Source organism: Rattus norvegicus, chromosome 15 (assembly GCF_021556685.1).
Source record: "Rattus norvegicus strain SHRSP/BbbUtx chromosome 15, alternate assembly SHRSP_T2T, whole genome shotgun sequence".
Classification (NCBI taxonomy): Eukaryota; Metazoa; Chordata; class Mammalia; order Rodentia; family Muridae; genus Rattus; species Rattus norvegicus.
In genome coordinates, this window is record NC_141548.1 from 7391262 (window position 1) to 7410835 (window position 19574).

Here is a 19574-nt window from a genome sequence, read left to right on the forward strand (position 1 = left end):
CCAGAAAAGGAATCAATAAAAACAAGCAGGCACTTTTATCTTACTCTAGGAGACCATGTGTTAGTTAACTCAGGATCCCATAATTTATCAGAGCATTGGCTACCTGTATGCAATCCTCTCTGGGTAAATGATCTCTGTTTTTTATTTACATAGGTGCAAATGTGACATCTGGCTTTGACATCTCCTTCTACACTGTCCAGTGTATTAGGTAGAACATACCTTGGTGTTGGCAACTCAGAGAGTTCTGTGGACCCAAGACAAGTAGTCTGGCAAAGCTGAGTTACAAGAAACCTGCCAATTGACTCTGGAAGAATGATCTTTCCCTCAGGTGTTCACCACCAACCTCTGGCGTCAAGCTATCCATTTGATTCTTTTGCATCCCCACCTCTTGGTTATACTCGAAATACACAAGATCTAAGGCACAAACCACATAAAACTCAAGAAGGATGACTGAAATGTGGATGCTTCACTCCTTTTTTTTTATTAACTTCAGTATTTCTTATATTCATTTCGAGTGTTATTCCCTTTCCCGGTTTCCGGGCAAACATCCCCCTCCCCTTCTTTATGGGTGTTCCCCTCCCAACCCTCCCCCATTGCTGCCCTCCCCCCAACAGTCTAGTTCACTGGGGGTTCAGTCTTAGCAGGACCCAGGGCTTCCCCTTCCACTGGTGCTCTTACTAGGATATTCATTGCTACCTATGAGGTCAGAGTCCAGGGTCAGTCCATGTGTAGTCTTTAGGTATTGGCTTAGTCCCTGGAAGCTCTGGTTGCTTGGCATTGTTGTTCATATGGGGTCTCGAGCCCCTTCAAGCTCTTCCAGTTCTTTCTCTGATTCCTTCAACGGGGGTCCTATTCTCAGTTCAGTGGTTTGCTGCTGGCATTCGCCTCTGTATTTGCTGTATTCTGGCTGTGTCTCTCAGGAGCGATCTACATCCGGCTCCTGTCAGTCTGCACTTCTTTGCTTCATCCATCTTGTCTAATTGGGTGGCTGTATATATATGGGCCACATGTGGGGCAGGCTCTGAATGGGTGTTCCTTCAGTCTCTGTTTTAATCTTCGCCTCTCTCTTCCCTGCCAAGGGTATTCTTGTTCCCCCTTTAAAGAAGGAGTGAAGCCTCCTTCTTTAAAGGGGGAACAAAAATATCCACAGGAGGGGATAGGGAGGCAAATTTTAGAGCAGAGAATGAAGGAATGCCATTCAGAACCTGCCCCACATGTGGACCATATCTATCTTTCTATCTGTCTATCAATCTATCTATCTATCTGTCTATCTATCTATCTATCTATCTATCTATCTATCTATCTATCTATCTATCTATCTATGTCCACCAAAACTAGATAAGAGGGATGAAGCTAAGAAGTGCAGGCTGACATGTACTAGATATAGATCTCTCCTGAAAGACACAGCCAGAACATGTCAAATACAGAGTCAACTGCCAGAAGCAAACCACTGAACTGAGAACGGGACACCTATTGGAGGAATTAGGGAAAGGACTGAAGGAGCTGAAGGGGCTTGCAACCCCATAAGAACCAACCAGACCTTCCAGGGACCAAACCACTACCCAAAGACTACACATGGACTGACCCTGCATAGGTAGCAGTAAATAGCATTGTTGGGGCAACACTGGAAGGGGAAGCCTTTGGTACTACCAAGGTTGAACCCCCAGTGAAGGGAATTTTGGAGAGGGCAGTAATGAGGGTAGGGTGGGGAGGGTACACCCATTTAGAACGGGAAGAGGAGGGGTTAGGGGGCTGATGCACAGGAAACCGGGAAAAGGAATAACATTTGAAATGTAAATAAGAAATGCCCAATTTAATAAAAATGGGAGAAAAAGAACAACAACAAACAAACCAACAAAAACAATAGAGAAAATGTTCCAGGGGCAGTGCAGGGGAATAGTGGTGAACAATAAGGGGGATGTATAGGGGATACACATATGGGGAAGGGAGAGGAAAGGGAATGGGGGCTTAAGGAAGGAAACAAGGATGGGGAATAACGTTTGAAATGTAAGTAAAGAGATATATATATAATAAAAAATTTTAAAAATATCGTTTCTCCAAAATTGCTGGAATTCAATAAATCTGCAGTTATAACCGATGCTTTATTACAAGGAATGCAGAGGCATACAGCTCTGTGTGTCCTGATCGCTTTTTATATTCCCACACTGAATGGTTTTATTTCCTCTAATGTATTAGAGAAATACTTCTCTGTTTCTCCTTTGTCTGTCATTATAAAGGAAGCTAAATTTGTGAGCCCCAGGATAAAGCAAGGATATTTTTCATCATGAAGGTGGGTTCCACAGAGCATGACAAACTGTCTACATCAAGAGCACAGTTTCCTGTGCAGCTCTGGCTGGCTGTGAACTGATGGTGAAGCCTAAGCTGCATGAGACTTGCAGAAAACCACTGTTGCCTTACACTTGTGCTGTTACAGGAGGAAGAACCGCACACGCCTCAGGACGGTCTTGTGAGTGAGGGATTAAAGGTCACATTTTTATTTATAGACAAACATTAATTTATTTAAGAAAATTTTAAAGTGGGGAGTCAATGAGTTCAATGTATATAGCCTTAAGAATATAGCATATTAATTTAAAAACTAATGTTAACAAATAAATAACAAAACTTCAAATGTAAACAAATAAAACCAAATGCATAAAACAACCAAATTTCAAACTAAAAACTAAATATAACAAGTAAATTAGTCAGCATTCAATTCCTGCTGATTTTTCAACATATAACTCCAGCCTGTTGCTGGCCTTGCAAACACAGCAGAACGGCAGGTAAGATGGTAAAAATCTCTTCAAGAGGAATGTAGATGCCTCATTCGGTGTAGTTGGTTGTTGGTGGACAAGTCGTCAAAAGGTTAAACGTGAGGCATGTTCCATGCCACATCTCAAGTTCTTTCAAATTCAGCCCAGGATTGCTATGGTTACAAGGACTGAGATGCGGGAGGTGGTGTCAATCTTTGCACCCTCAGTGCTCCTGGTGGACAGTCCTGTCTCTGAGAGCTGTAGTCCTGGTCTGGGCCCTGGGAAAGCTTCTGCTGCAGTTTTCAGACCTAGGGGTGGAAAAGGCCTGGTGAGGACCTGCCATGCCACTTATCCCATACACAGCAGCACAATTCAGCAGGACAATGCAGAATAATCTTTCATCTGAGGTCATTCACTCATGCCCAAGAGAGAAGGGTAAGAGATCCCACAGGCCTGCATATTTTCTCAGCTTTTCAAAATGCTAAAAATCGAACAGTGAAAAGCAGATAATTCCAATCGTACATATATATTATATTTTAATATCATGTTACAATGTCTAAATGTCATTTGAGGAGAGATATGAACAACCTAGAAAACAATAGGAAGGCCTTGGAAGCTTGGCCATGTCTGCAATGAAGACTATTATTATTCCTCCAGTGCAGGAATATGCCTGGGGTCCACCTGACAACCTCAATGTCTGCAAAGACCCAGAGAAACAATATCTCAAGAAGTACATGCACACTGAAGTGATATTATATTTGGCAAGAATATGGTGCATGGAAATCTTGCCAAGACTAAGCATTGAACTCTAAAGGAGATTCTCATGCAGAAAATAAACTGTACCACTCCTCTGTTTATGGGTATCGTAAAACTATTTATGGGGAGACTTAAAGGCACTGGGCTCAGATAATAAAAGAGAGCTCAGACTGGAGGGATCAGTACACAGTAGCCAGAATCTCTATGGATCACATACACTTCATGGACAGAATTTCTTTTAAATGCACAAGAATAATATTCTGAGCTGCTCCTAGCTGACAGATGCTGAGAACTATGGAGAAAGTCACACACCCAATAAGACAGTTTATAAGTACAGGGAATCTACTTGGGTCCTCTCATCCTGTGCTTTCAAACCATCTCAGTGACACCGAAATGATGCTGCATCTTCTCAGACAAGGCCTTTTGCTCAGTGACCAGTTTTTTCTGATTCAGGGGGTCCTGCAGACTTTCCTCCATTCTCTCCTCATCCTGGTCGTTAGAAGATTATATTGTCCATGGAGACAGGAATGTATACAGACACAGACAGACAGACACCCAGACATACACACTTTTGAAATCACCCAAATATATTTGTTCACACATACAAGTAGAGTATTTTGCAGAATGTGGTTAGTTTCCCAGTTAATGGTAATAGAAGAGATCACCCAGTCTACTATTGTGGCATAAGAAAAAAAAAACCTGGAATGGGGTAAGTACACAGTGAGCATAGCCTAAAGACAGCTCAGCCAATAAAGTATATTCCCCTGAAAATCAGAAATTAGAAATGTGACATCTAGGCCTGTTAGCCAAGCCTGCTTAGCAAGTTCACAAGGCTGTGCACAGGAGGCTGATTTCAGGAAACAGAGCACTGGGGGGGGGGGGGGGCAGGTGAGCTTCTTCAGTCCTCTGCTCACTGTTTCCCAGTGCATGCAAAGTGAGCTGCATTTTCCAATATGAGGTCCCTTTACCATACAGTACCTGACAGGGGAGCCAAACTACCAGCACAAACAGCTAGGAAATCTCCATAACCACAATCCAAGGTAAAACTTGGACTGGGATGCTATCAGATATAATTCCAGTAAGAGAAGGCTAATTCAAAGCCAAATGCTGGCAGGTATAATCAAACTCAGCCGCAGTCCATGGAAGGGCTGGACAACATTGTACCTTTTCACTTTCTGACTGATGGACATCTGGGTAATTTTGCTTCATGGCTGCTCTGAGGTGAACCACTACAACACTAATGTACCACAGTTTCTCTGCTCACACCTACTTCTTGTTCTGGAATCGCTGTGTCAAAAGGTTGTACTTTCACAAGAGTTGTACATGGCTTCTCACAGGGCTACCCATTTGACACCTCCAGCAATGTCTGAGGGTCATCACTGTTCTAAACCCTCCTTACAGATGATTTTCACTCACATCAAATGATTTTGAATAACAATGGTTAAGAGTGCCACAACACAACACAGGGTGAGTGCTGTGGACTATTTTGAGCCTAAGTTTCTGTCTGAGGCAAAGATGTGATTCCACCTCAGCATAACTCCTGGACATCTTCTGCTTGCAGATTCAACTCTAAGCAAATTAATCTTTCAATTAACAAATTCCAGGCCAAACTCCAAAGCCAAGGTATATTCAACCAATTAGGCCAATCTGGAAAGAAAGTGGTGGCAGGTAATGATTAACATAACCAGGATGCTGAGAAGACACAACAAGCCACATGACCTTCCAGTGTTACTATACACCGAGAGCAAAGAAGGCAGAAGAGCCCTGAGTCAGCAGTTTCTATACTGAGGTATATAGATTTCACACGGCAGCCTCTCCTCACATCCCTGTACCCTATTCCTGAGTTTTTCTCCAAGTAATGTCAATGTTGATGAATAGTTTTCCCAGTGTAAATAATTTCAATAGTGATCAAGACCCCATTAAGAACAGTTTAAAACTAATTGGAAAAATTGTGTTTCCTCTTCTTTCTCTCTCCCTCCCTCTCTCTCTCTCACTCTCTCTCTCTCTCTCTCTCTCTCTCTCTCTCTCTCTATATATATATATATATATATATATATATATATATATATATTGTTGAATAGAGATGAGGCAAAGGAAATGTTTCAAGTGAGAGCTTAGACATTGCTATCCATCCCTTATGGAGTAAACCTGTGTAGGGAATGCACTTCTTCGGCACACTAGGTTGGGAGAGTTGGAGAAAAATTTCCCTTTAATCCTCACATATCTCACACAAACCCTCACCCTGAGAGAAGTCTTTCTTACATCCCTGTTCATCCAGTCAGCTCCAGGACATAAGCCACAGGAAAGAACACTAAAACACTGACATAAAACAGGACGGACAAACTGCTTCTCAAGCTCTGTCACTGTAAACCACGATTTGGACAGGCAGAAGGGAAGATTTTCAATGTACGGGGAAAAGGAGAGAAAGTCCAGAAGCCCCATCATAATTGACAATGAGAGCCATCTTTTGGCAATTGAACTGAACTCTAATCAGTTCTGTGCACTACAAAGATGGCTACCTCATGGCATGTAAGTGTGCAGTGTGTGATCAACAGATCCCCCTTAAGGAAATGCATTTTCTAGTTGAGCAGGAGGATTTGGTTGTCAATCCTCCAGTTTCTTGCATGAAGCTAACATCACAGAAAGTTTTGTAAATGTTCAAAGAGATGAACAACTGGATGAGACCTAGGAGAGTGTCTGGATAAGGTGGAGAAAGGTTAAACTGGTTTGACTTGGTTTATGCTTAGATATCAGGAAAACCTGCCCTTGATGCGTCATTCATCCTACCTGAGGCTGCTTTTTACACGGATTTTCATACTGGCTTCCCCACAGATCCTTGTTGTTTCCTTAATGGACTCTTCCAGTGCAATCTGTTCCCATAGAAGCTCCCTGTTCTCATGCCGTGCTCTCTGGGCATTGTTCTTCAGCTCAAACAACTCAGTTAGGAGGGGGCAGAAGCTGCGGCTGAGACACAAAGAAAAAATGGTGACTCCCAGCCAGTCTCCAACTTCCTCCCACTTCTCCAAGTCCATTGCTCCTTCTAGGGTCCTGATCGGAAGAGAGCCCCAGATTATAGTCCAAGTCCAGAGTAGCCATGGAGCATGACCTAGAGTCAGGTCAAATGGAGAAAAGAGCAACATTCCAGAAGACTCAGGGCACTACTCAAAAACCTGACACCATTGATTCAAGTTTTTCCCAGAAGAGGACTTAATCCCCATGTGTGCTTATTTGTCCATTTTATTAGAATGTCGCTTGGAGGCCAATCTTTCTGTGTCCTGTGTGTCCTAGAGCCTTCCTTAGACACAGGCTTCCTGGTCTGCTTCAAACACTATAAAGCCTGATCCTCACTTTACTTCAAACATAAGAATGGGCTGACACATGCTGTGCCTTGTGCTGGGGTCACAGCCTTGTAAGTTACTCACCAGTACCAGTCATTTTCCAGTGTGAGGTGTGTACATTTGACCAAAGCTCTATTGACCTGCTCGCTCATTTTCTTCATGTCGGTCATCACTTCCTCGTGCTGCTTCGTGAGCATCTCGGACTCAAAGTTGTTCCTGTGGTAAGGCATGGTCCAAGGATGAAATAACATTATGAATGAAGGATTCAAGAATTACATGAATTCAGACTGAATCCTGAACTACCCCAGCCTAGGACATGCCACATCTTGATCCTTGGTATTGCGTCCATTTGCTATTTATAAGTTTATTATTATGGACACAGGGACAGCAGTGCCAGCAAACAAAAGGAGGGAGCTGATTTGCTTGAGCTCCCTGAGGGAGTTTGAAGGAATTGACTAGCTTGCCAAGAACATTCGAGGACCCTGTGCCACGATCCAGGCTCCAACTTAAACCCATGAAGACTATTCTCCTGTTCTTAGGTAACAATTCTCAATCATAGAATCTATTGCTACATGAAAACCCAAAGGAACATGAACAGTATTTACAGGGAAAAGAATTTATAACACGCACCAGGAGATTCCCATGTGCATCCACCTGAGCAGATGTGAAATGTTCTACTGCTCACAGTGAGGCTCTCACCCTCATCATTATCATGCCATGGAAATTGACACAGGATAATTCTCAGGACAAATCAGAACATAGAATACCCAGATCTTAAGTGATACACAAAAACACACTCACACATGCATACACACACACATACTCACACAAAACACATCTCTCTCTCTCTCTCTCTCTCTCTCTCTCTCTCTCTCTCTCTCTCTCTTTCTCTCTCTCTCTCAAATACAATTAGAATGCCAATTAAATACAAGGCTGTGGCATTATCTCCAAATACAGTGAATATAATCAGAGAACACCAATGATCCCCTGTTGTCATTCCTGTCACACACTATGCGGCAACAAGTGGGATTAGGCCCCTCCAGCTCTTCACAGGACCTACTGAACCCAAAGCACCTCCACGTCAATTACAACAATGATTGGTCATAATCAGAGCACCTAGAAATTCCCACAAGCCAACACCTGTCCAGGCTTCTTAAACCACACACCTAGAGCTCACACACTAGTACACTCACTCCCAGACTGTGATTCAGGCCACAGGCTATTATTTACGTTTGTAAAAATAGCCTGTGCCACCATCTCTTTCCCATCTGGACTTCACATTCTGATGCAATCAGGAAAGTGATTTTGACCATGAGGACACCCTGGAGTTGTAGCCTACTGTGATGTGAGGAAATGTGGATTTAACAGAAGTTGCATTGTGACTACCTGTCATTTAAATTCTTTCCCGGGTAATCTGCCAGGATTCTCCTGAGTTCATCTCTCTCCTTCTGCATCTTCTGGAGAGCAATTTTGATGTTCTCCAGACGCTTCATTCTCTCCTCCTCAACAGGTGTCATGGAGGGTTGGGATGATGCCTTCTGATCAGACTCTGTAGGTAGATAAACACCAGTGAACAGGCATATATGTGGACACAGTGTCAAGGAAAACTATGCTTAGTCTAAAACAGAAGTCTGAGGATGAACAGTTCTACAGATACAGTGAATCCCTGACAGAGCAAGAAAGCTATCTTTAAGCTGAACTCAGCTAGGTCCCTGTTCCCCACCATCATCGCCATAGGATGACATATGCCATCATAGATATAGACCATACCTCCTAAAGCCATTCCTCTGGCACTGAAATTCTAAAGCTGGCCTAAACAAGAAGAATTGGAGGACGTTCTCAGCTAATGTCTGATGTGAGGCAGGTAAGTCCTTGAGTTCAAACTGCTTAACATCTTGAATCCCTAATCATGTGTGTTCAAGGACAAAGTAACTGAGACCTTGATATATGACCAGGAGAGTATCCCTCTTGGCATCAATTACCCAAGTAATCTACAGGACACTGCTGAGAATGAAGTGTTTCAACAGCCGATCCTGTTATTCTTTGTTATTCTTATAAAGGCTCATCCTGGTATTCTTTGACACTTCCCATGGCGTTAAAGAGATCCAAGGAAAGCCCCTTGACATATAACAGTTCTTGGTTTTCTGTCAAACTAATGATCAGAAATTGTTGAATCTGGGTCAGCCATTTAGGAAGACTGAGGCTCTAAATCATACGTCCTACTCCTGGAAGGACCAGCTCAAGCCAACCTCCTCCAGGAATCCCCCTTGCCCTGCCCAGTACTCACTTGACCTCCTCAAGGACCTTTCCATTCGTCTTCTTCTCCAACGTGATGGAGGGCTGGCCTCCCTCTGCCTTGGTCTGGTGCCTGTATGGATATGATTGTCCCTCCGAAAGAGACTGAGGATCCTGGAGAACATGCCTCCTGGGGAACACATTAGGAAAAGAAGGGAAATCGCTCAGGCAGTTGGTGTCACCACAACACTGGTGACATCACAGAACATTCTAGTGTCTCCTGGATACAAGAGAATTTCCAGGGAAGACACTACCGGTGATGTCAGTGGGAAATGCCATAGCTTACTTGCTAACTACCTCTACCAGACTGACCAGGTTCTGCAGTGGCTTTTCCAGAGACTCACTTTTGAGCCAGGAACACCCATTCGCTCACTCTCCTTCCAGAGCTTCAGAGTTCTCACTGCTTCATTACAACTCAGTTGCTGAGGAGAGGGAGAGTTGTATCAGGCCTTGAAATGGATAGAACATCTTTGTTAACAGCCAAAGATCTAAAGACCGTGGATGATGGATATTCTTCTTCCTGAAATGTATAAACCCCAGGGTCCATGCATGTGACAAATAGTCCAATTCCCACAATTTTTACTGTTCTCCAGAGGCCAATATTTTTTTCCTACACCTTTAAATGTATGCAAGCTGGAGTATGTTGTTTCATGGAGTGTACCTTGAGAGGGGGCATGGTTTCAATATATTCACCCATGTTTTTTCCTGAAATCTCTGTCTTACCATCCCATTTTGTGCAATGGAAACTCCCTTTTCCTGGCAAAATGCTTCTCAGGTATAGGGCAAACATCAAATTGTAATCTTTCTGTCCATTCTTAAAGTTAAAATCCCCAAAAGTGAGGGAACTGAGACCCAAGCCAGAGCCATGGAGGGGCAAAATGCAGAGGTGCTGCTGGCCAAGGAAGAGCAGGAGGAAGTAGAGAAGCTTTAGCACAGCATGGTGCACAGGGAGCTAGAACTGGAGTTCGACCTGGGCAACCTGCTGGCTTCACTCAAGAGGACCTACAGGGTGCTTAACCATCATTTATAACTCGGTATCTGGTGCCCTCCTCTGGCCACCGAGGGAACTGCATTCAGAGCAACCACAGACAAAAGTCAGCCAAAGAACAATTCACCAAAATAAATAAAAATGAATACATTTTTCTTTCGAAAAGCCATACACATGTATGGTCAAGTCAAACAAAACCCAAGGAAACACAAGAAATGAAATATTTCACAACAACCCAAGAGTGCAAGAAACAGCATAAAAACAATCTCTTAAACCTATAATCATTCTATATGTATTTCTTGAAATAGCAGTTGGAGGAAGCAGGCTGTCATGCTCTTATAAGTTCCATAGCCCCATTAACCCTTGTCACAGTCTCCACCTGTTTGACTTTTTCTTAAGCACAAATATGTACGAGTTAGAATCCCGAGTCTGTCTGTGATCAGACTGTAAACTGTAGTCAATGTAACACTGGCAATCATTAGCCACAATCTTCAAGTTTCCCTCCTAACCCCAGAGCACAAGCATAACTTTGGAAAGCAAAACTCACCCTCCACCAAACTATCTATCCTCCAAAATCCAGTCTCTCCAAAACACCAAGTCCATTCCTCATGCTATAAAGTATGGCAGCCAAGCCTTGCATATGAAGGAACGATGGTGCAGGCTCTAATACCTCAGCAAAGAGACATTTCCCTAAATTCTTTTAAAGTCCGGTTTCCATGATAAGAGTTATATTAAAATATTATCCCAATCTAGACCTGTTTCCCTGGCTTGGCTCATGCCACATGTTGTCTACAATGACTCCAGTTTTAAGCCAACTTTCTGTTACCAATGTTAAAAATTTTAACCATACCCAATAACTTAAAAGCCAGTGACCTGGGGTTGGGGATTTAACTCAGTGGTAGAGCTCTTGCCTAGGTAGCGCAAGGCCCTGGGTTTGGTCCCCAGCTCAGAAAAAAAGAACCAAAAAAAAAAAAAAAGCCAGTAACCTATAGCCAAGACATGTAGAGCGTATTATACATTTAAAACCAAACAGAAAAAAATGAAGTGATTATACATATCTTTAGTATTTAGATCAAATACCATTTTTACTTTTTGTAGCTATCATTTTAAATGAAGCACCTTGTTACCTGTTGAATCCAATAATCACAGTCACAGATTTCTCTAAGAGAAACAGACACCAGCTCCCTTACCATAGTAGCTTTGAAGCTACTTGCACCTTTAAGACCAGCTAGTGTACACATTTAGCCAGCCCCCAGTTATCTAGGATGCAGGGCTCCAAAGGTCAATTGAAACTGTTTTTATTTATTTGTTCTTTTCTTGAAAGGACTTAAAACTAAATCAAGGGGGGAATCAACCAGCATTTAAAGTTTTCACCATTTTTTCTTTTAAGCATGAAACACAAAACATTCAAGCAACGAGAAGCAAAACCCAGACATAAATTGACATCCGTGGACAGCTTGGTGCAACAAGGACAGACAATACACATAGAGGGAAGGAGCTAGATGGTGTCCCACCAAAAGGACCCAGATATTCTTCTTAACGGACCCAGAACCAGAAATAAGCACTTCTCTAATAGGAGTCAGCAAGGAGGCAGGATGTCCCTAGGAGAGCTCTTAAAAAGCTTAATCTCATTTTCCTTCTTTTGCCAAAGCATCTGTGGAGAGTCTGGGAGGACTGTTTTTCTCAAACCATTTTCTCTCTTGTCTAGGGTGTAAACTGTCTCTAATCAGGGTCCAAAGACTAAAAGCATCTATGAGAATTGACTTTGCTTCTCTAGATTTTAGCATAAATCTAAAAGAACACGTACACAAAAACATTTTACCATTATTACCTGGTCCCTTTTTACAAGGTTTATTCACCACTATCCCAAATCTTTATTTTCTTTTGCATGTGCTTTCAATTCCCACGGTCCTTCTGTATCCTGCTTACTGGGACCTTTCCTGGCCCATTTTCCCCAATGTGTCCCTCCTTCACTGGCCGGCTTCCTGGGACCATCTCATCAGGTTGTCCTCTCTTTCCCGATCTTGGTGGGACCTCCATTTGATGATGCCTGTGTCATCAGGACACTGAGGACCGGGCATAGGCCTATAAGAGTTAAGAAGAAACACACACTTGGGTCATTCGTGTTAAAAGAATGCTCTCCGGGCTTTACTGAGATCTCCTTATATACCAGAGGCAAAAGCCGTGGAAAAACAATAAAGCAGGTGAAAATCCCCAACCAGAAAAGTAAGAAAACAGGAGAAGTCTGCATCGTGGCAAGTCCTGGCCCCAACACAGGGGCATAAACAACTTCTTAACATCAATAAGCTGAAAGGCTCAGCAAGAGGAATGGGTGCCATGGAAGGTCCTGGCCCCAAATCAGGGTCCGAGAGCAGCTGCCAAGAGTGTAAACAACTTTTGGCCACAGCAGGCTGAAAGGCACAGCGAGGGGGAAGGGAAACACTCCAAGGTAGGGCCCAACAGGCTAATATAAAAATGTATTTGAAAAACTAAAACACTATATATCAAGAAAAATAATTAAAATGTGCTACATATCTAAGCACAACATTCATAATAGAAAAAACTCAAATGACTGAGAAATTCATAAGAAATATTCATCATTCTTGTATATCACACAAATGCAAATCAAAATTACTCTGAGATCACTTTTCATATTAGTCAGTATGACTAAGGTTAATAACACGTGTGACAACTCAAGCTGACTGGGTTATGGAGCAAGGTGAACATTCATACTCTCCTGGTGGAAAGGCAAACTTCTACAGCAACTTCAGAGATCAGTATGATGGTTCTTCAGGAAGGTGAAAATTGTTGTACCTTAAGATACAACTCCAGGTCTCATGTCCAGATGTTGGTTCATCCTAGAATAGAGACCTTGGCTCACCCATGTTCACTGAAGCTCGTTTATAATACTTAGGATTTGGAAATATTTAAGTTGTCCCTTAACGGACGAATGCATAAAGAAAATGTGGTGCATTTACAGACTGCATTTCTGCTTAACAATTACAAAAGGCAAAAAGGAAGCATGCAATATGCAGGACAATGAATGGATCTAGTAAAAGTCATTCTGGATGCGGTAATCCAGGCTGAAAAAGACAAATGGGATACATATTCACCTAAATATGGATGTTAGCTGTTGATTCTTCAATCTGTGTAACTGTATGATCAGTTTAGTGTAAGGGTCTAGGGACGTGGGCCAGACTGTCCTCATTTAGGGAAGTACAAGTTCACTCATGGATTGCTGAGGGACACTATCAGGGATAGGAATGTGAAATGTGAAGAGACAGGGAGAGGGCAGCAATGGAGGGAACATAGAGAGGGACAGCTAAAATGAGGCACTGTATCAAAGCCTAAGAGAGTAGAAACCCTAATTGCTTTTTAAATTGTTTTATAAAGGTAACTAATGCAAGGAGAGAAGTTAAAATGGTGACTGGGTTCATCTATGTGAAATTTCAATAATAAGTAAGTCACAACAATTATGGAGTTTGACTTTCAATGAACCTGTTACAGATAATGAATATCTAGTCCTTTTGGAGACATCTGTCACCATCTATTATACACTAGTCATTTTATTTGTTTACATTTCAAATGTCATCCCCATCATTGATCTCTCCACTTTGAACCCCCATACCCTCCCAGTCCTCTTTGTTTCTAAGAGGGCACTCCTCCATCTACCCACCCACTTCCACTTCACCCCTCTAGCATCCCCCTTCTCTGGGACATCAAGTTTCTAGAGGGCCAATTGCCTCCCTTCCCAGAGATGTCAGATGAGCCAGTTGTTGCTACACGTGCTCTACACTTTATGTATCAGGAGCCATGGCCAGGACCATATATCCTCTTTAGTTGGTAGTTTAGTCCCGAGGAACTCTGAAGGCTCCAGTTAATTGATATTGTTGTTCTTCATATTGTGTTCCAATCCCCTTCATCTCCTCCAGGCTTTTCCCTAACTCTTTCATTGTGGTCCCCAGGCTTAGTCCAATGGTTGGCTCTGAATATCTGCATCTATGTCTTGAACAGAGGCACATGAGAGGCTAGAAGGAAGCCTCGGACTCCAAAAAAAGGTAATAGGATGTAATTCTGTATTTGCCCAGAAGATGGCGCATAGGATCGTATTCACACACACTTGTTTCTCACTAACCTCTTAGTTCTGTCCAGCATGTCAGGTAAGGTCCGCAATGTGCTCTGTGACTGAAGATCCTTCTGCTTGCTGGAACTCGATCCGCTGCGTGGAATACTCTCGACCGGCGATGGGCGTCTGGGTCGGTGGACACAATGACTCCAGGAACTGTGAATGAATGGACTGAGTTGAGCAGACATTGAATTCATCTGAGGGGTTGGCATCTCCAGAACCTGCAGCTTAGCATCCACGGATCCAGGAGAGCACAGTGTGCAGGGCTGAAGTCAGATTCTGTAATGGGGAGGAGGGAGAATCTAAGTTTTTGAAGTATTTGTTCTTTTTGAAAGCACAAAGTGGGAGATCAGTCAGTTTTCCTCTTTTTGCAACATCTTACTCTGAGCTGCAGGACATATCCTGGGGGATATTGCTTTCCAGACTCAATGGGCTTTTCACAAATTCCAGTTTCCTGAAACGGCATGGCCCTACTTTGGTGGACTGACTGGTAGGAAGTGGAAAGGTCCTCTGAGGGGCAGATGAGGATCATAATAGGAAAGGCCAAAAGAAGAGGAAAGACACAGTTATGAAAGGGCTGCTGGTGGGTACAAGGAAACAACAAGCACATTTCTCAAAGCCCTGTTTTACTATAGCACTGTGGGAAGCATAACCACAAGCTGACAGGAACAAATTGTTAAAATAAACAATGCATTCATTCCCATTCCCCAAACTTCTCCGTTTTTTCCACCAAGGTCAATAGAAGTTTAAGCCTCAGGTACACCTTCTCTTACGGTTCCATACCTCAGCAGGCTGAAAAATCTGCCAACAGGCCTTGACCTTCCTTGACTATCCCCAGCAGGCAGACCTTCTCTCTCTTTCTTTTCCTCTGTTTGAGAGCAGGAGCAAATGACTTTATACAGTGGGTGATTTCCATTATCAACAAACAGAAATTTTCCTAAGTCATTAAAGCTAGAAAGCCAGTCATTGATGGGCGGGTGCGGTAAGGTCATTCTAACTAAACTATCCCATGGAGAAAAGTAAAAGAGACAGCCACACCTGTGTTTAGGAAACAAGATGTCCACAGGAGATTTGAGTACGGGTGCTGAGTGGGAGGGAGGAGGTCATGAATCCAGCTGGAAAAGCCCACCCCACTTTTAGATGTGTTTTCAAAAGGCATGTATTAGAAATTTAACCACAATAAAAGTGTGTCAGCAAATGTGCTCTAATGATAGGTGATTATGTTTTGGGGGTCATATTGACACAGAAACTGGATTAGTGGTAATATCTTGGGAAGTAGCTTGTGTTACAAGGAGAACTTCAGTTATCCCTTGCCTAGGCCATCTACTCTCTTTTCTTCTCTTTTTCCTCTTTCACTCTTCTACCTGGGCTGATGTAGCAAAAGGCTCTTACCAGAGACAAGTCAAAGGAGAATTAAGGTGAAATCTTTAGCCTGTTTTCTTGGAGACACATTGGACTGGAAAGGCTGTGAGGGAACCAGGCGGGAGGAGACTGCAAAAGGCAGAATGAAGCAGTGACTGCACTGGTCGTGTTTCCCATTCTGTCACAGAAGCATCTGGACTTAAGAACTAATAACAAAAGGATGGAGAAATGGTTAGGACCTGGGTGCTAGATGCCAAGTGGCTGACATAAGAATTGTACACCTATTCACCTGGGACTTTCAGGACCTCAGTAGCAGCCCTTTACCAAACTGTCTCAGTGGGCTAAAGGCCCATGGAAAAGAAAACATTAATCCTGACCTTGGCCACAGCCAAAGCCTGACTTCTAAATTTTGACTGGCAAAACAAAGTTCTTCACAGTTTGTTGCAGATTCCCTCCGAAACTATCTCAGGGGCTTCTCTGTCCCCCAACCAGGGGCATTTTGACCACAGGGGTAGGAACTGGCTGCTGTGGGGATAGGATCAAAGGCACTCTCCATGTCAATGATGACTAACAGGGAAGGTTACTTAATGTTGGAGATCAACTCCTCTCTTGGAATAGGGCCAGCAGATATGGCAGGCTCCCTTAAAGAACTTCTCTTAATGAACACTCTCCTTCTGTGAGCAAGTGTTGAAGGTCTGGCCACTGAAGGCAGCAACTGGAATTATTATTTTTTTTCAGGGCCAAAAGTCTTATAAAACAACCACTAACTCTATACCTATCTTTTTGTTGTCAAAGCGTCAACCCCAGCCGGCCTCATCACCTTGAAACTCCTCTTACGCTGACTTGGCCTGAGCTGCGCCACTGCCCACGTGCAGCCTGCAGCTTGCTAGCAGGCCTGCATGCTTGTCACCCTCAGCCCCTATATTTTTCTACTCTGTGCTGTCCCTTCCTTAGAAGCTGTGAATGTTTAAGCAACAGGGAGAATTTTTCTTCAGGATCTAAGGTAAAGCTTTCAGGCTCTTGTTAATACCTGCTTCAGACAGGGTCACTCACTAACCTGGAGTTCTTCATACACAACTGTTAACAGCAGCTAGACTGGACAAGGGGAGCAAAGGGAGGGGCATCTCTCCTTGGGGAGGAGGCTCAAGAGAGAAAGATAAAACTCCCCGGCAGAAAACAATTTTTCTCAAGCAAATTATTTTTAACTTTTAACTTTTAAGTTAAGCACCAAGAGGACCAAGTAAAACTCCTTGACAAACAAAGCAAATAGTTTCATGATTTTAAACACAGTCGTCTGTCCAAAGTCCAAAAACGAAACAAAAGCCAAAAAGACACTGGACAATACCACAGAAAACAGCCCAGACAAACAAGACCAAGACAAAGAATCCTATAACCAATTTCCACAGGTGTTCAAAGAAAATTAGGACACAAAGAAGACAAACAATTTCAACAGTCAGACAGACAGACGCACCACGCGGCTTCGGTGTCAAACTGAAACCAAAAAATTCAGACAGAGGCGACGAGGGTCTGAATCCTTCAGTGGATCCGACTCTCTCCTCTCTCCTCCAACCCAAAACCATGTATCCTTCCGATACAGACTGAGCCCCCCCAAAAAACTGGGCTCCAAACACCCTTGGAACGTCTTCCAGGGCTGCGGGGGAGAAGTCCGAGCTCATCAGCTCCTTCTCTGGCCCGCCCAAATACAAACGGTTTAGACCCAAGCCAAGTAACTAAGCATTTACAGAACAAGTCACAAAGCAAGACAAGACAGGACAAGACAAATGCTGGCCAGCTTACCTCCCGGTGGGTGGTCGGTGGTCTCTAGGCAGAGGATCTCCGATCCCGGACGAGCCCCCATATGTAAGACTCTCAGAGAGAATCTTCCCTCAGGAGGGAGATCCTCAAGCCCAATGACCAGACCGAGTCCACAGGCTGTAATCTGTAAGAGGATTTTTATTGATCAGGATACACAGGTATCTGTGGGCGTCCCAGTCAATTCGGAAGACTGGCGCGCCTAGCAGAACCAGGGACGGGTTTTTATAGTGTATTGGGAGCAGAAGCAGGCTTATAGAAGCAGATGTATGGTTACAGGGATGTGATTGGTGGAGTAAATGAGGCATACGTGTATGTTATCTATTTTGGCTATAATCATAACAGTGAGTTAGCAAAAAGTACAGGGTGGTCAGGGCTTCTGGGGGCTCAGGGACTGTCTTTTTTTCTTGTCAGGTGGCCCATGGAGCAATGTCCATAATTTAGTCTGGTTTCTGCATTTTGTTATCTTTTCTGGTCTGTTTCGTCTAAATCATGGGTCAGCTTGTCTCACATATCTAAAAACTTATTTTTTACTTTTATAGTTGAGGGCCTTGGGCTTGTACAATTCCCTTTTTGGGAGGGGGTCTTTCAATACGATCTAAATCAGAGTAAGAGTGAGGACATTCAGGCATTTCATTCACACACTTAGATGCAGCAAGTGTGACCAGGTCCTTCCAGCTGTTGAAAAAAATCCAATCCAACTCCAAGGAGCTCAGGGTCAAGTACAAGAGAGGTTGACCCTAAACACACAGCACCTAGCTTCTCTCACAGGCCAGCACCTGCCAAGGCTCCTTAAAGTCCAGGATGAGAGGTGAAACACTTTCTTAATGTGAGGAAATCTTGGCTTAGCAGAGAGAGCACAAGACAGTCAGTAGGTTACAGGGCATAATGACTACCTGTAGTTCAAACCATCATTGACATAAAGGTCCAGGATTTGAGAAAGTTCATCCCGCTCGATTTTACACTTCTGGATTTCAGATTGTAGTTCCTCCAATTTCTTTATACGCTTTTCATGGTTACTGATGAAATTTTCTGATGATGCCTTCCGAATAAACCCTGTAGATAGATAAACACAAGTGAATGTACATATTGGATAGCCCATGGGTAGAAAAGACCATTCTGAGTCTCAAAATGGAGGTTGAGGAAGAGGAAAGGCTGGAGACTTGTTGAATCCCTGAAAGAGAAGAAAAGCTATCTCTAATGTGGACTCTTAAGCTATTTCCCTCTTCCCAACCTCCATTGCCATACATAAGCCTCACTCACTATTACATGATCCCTCATCGTGAAAGACAGAATCTACCTCTGACATAAAGATTTGGGACATTGTCAGCAGATATCAGATGTGGAGCAGGTCAATCCTGGAGTTCATAGCACCATCAAACCCTAATCGTGTGTTCAAGCTTAAAGTGTCTGAGACCTCAATTCATGACTAGGGGGTTCATCCTTCCTTGTTGTTGTCACCACAGACTTAGTAACCTACAGGAATCTAGAGGATGAAGTGCTTCAGCACCCAACCATGAATGGCCACATTGTTATCCTCATAGGGCTTCCTCCTGGCATTCCTTGGCAGTAGAAATTAAAAAGCTCATAGAAAAGAAACTGCAGGCCTGCCAATTCCTGGCTCTCTGTCAAATTAATCATCAGGACTCTTAACTCTTGGTCTGCAATTGACAAATTCCAAGGCTCCTGCCTGTAAGGCCAACTCCTGAAAGGCTCAGCTCAAACCTGCCTCCTGGAGGAAGTTCCCCAACTCTACCTAGTACTCACTGTGCCTTCCCCAGAATGATTTCATTCTTCCGTACTTACAGGACAGAAGGCCAGTTTTCTTCTGCCTCGTTCTGGTCTCTCCTTGGTCTCCCCTCTCCTTCTGAACTAGCTTGAGCAGCTGGTGAAACATGCCTGTTTGTGAACCCAAAAGGCACTGAAAGAATTCCACAGGCAGTTGGTGTCACCACAACACTGGTGACGTCACAGAAGATTCTAGTGCTCTCTTAGATACAAGAGATTGTCCAAGGAAGAGATTACTGATGATGTCACTGGGAAGTTCTATGGCCTCCCTGCTACCCAGCTCTCCCCAAAGCAACCAATTTCTATGGGGCCCTTTTCTGCAGCCTCTCCTGTGACCCAGGGAATATCCTTTGGCAACT

At 43.4% G+C, this 19574-nt stretch overlaps 1 protein-coding gene across 10 annotated transcripts; it reads right to left on the reverse strand.

Annotated features, from left to right (window-relative positions):
* Positions 1–2462: 2462 nt before the first annotated feature.
* LOC148000779 (uncharacterized) lies at positions 2463–19350 on the reverse strand. 10 transcript variants are annotated; one of them, XM_087587054.1, is made up of 12 exons: positions 19234–19350; positions 18324–18483; positions 15646–15821; positions 14263–14409; positions 12942–12985; positions 11959–12212; positions 9484–9659; positions 9132–9269; positions 8231–8393; positions 6929–7060; positions 6294–6470; positions 2471–3058 (listed from the first exon to the last, which is right to left on the reverse strand). In XM_087587054.1, the coding sequence occupies exons 8-12, from the start codon at positions 9262–9264 to the stop codon at positions 2974–2976; spliced, it is 690 nt and encodes a 229-aa protein (XP_087443180.1). In that variant the 5' UTR covers positions 9265–9269; positions 9484–9659; positions 11959–12212; positions 12942–12985; positions 14263–14409; positions 15646–15821; positions 18324–18483; positions 19234–19350; the 3' UTR covers positions 2471–2973. The 10 variants fall into 10 exon arrangements, 7 of the variants coding, with proteins under 7 accessions (XP_087443183.1, XP_087443184.1, XP_087443180.1 ...); XM_087587056.1 differs by lacking the exon at positions 12942–12985 and having other exon boundaries at positions 19234–19334; XM_087587057.1 differs by lacking the exons at positions 12942–12985; positions 15646–15821; positions 18324–18483; positions 19234–19350 and adding an exon at positions 15037–15123 and having other exon boundaries at positions 2463–3058; positions 9484–9561; positions 14263–14532.
* Positions 19351–19574: the final 224 nt, after the last annotated feature.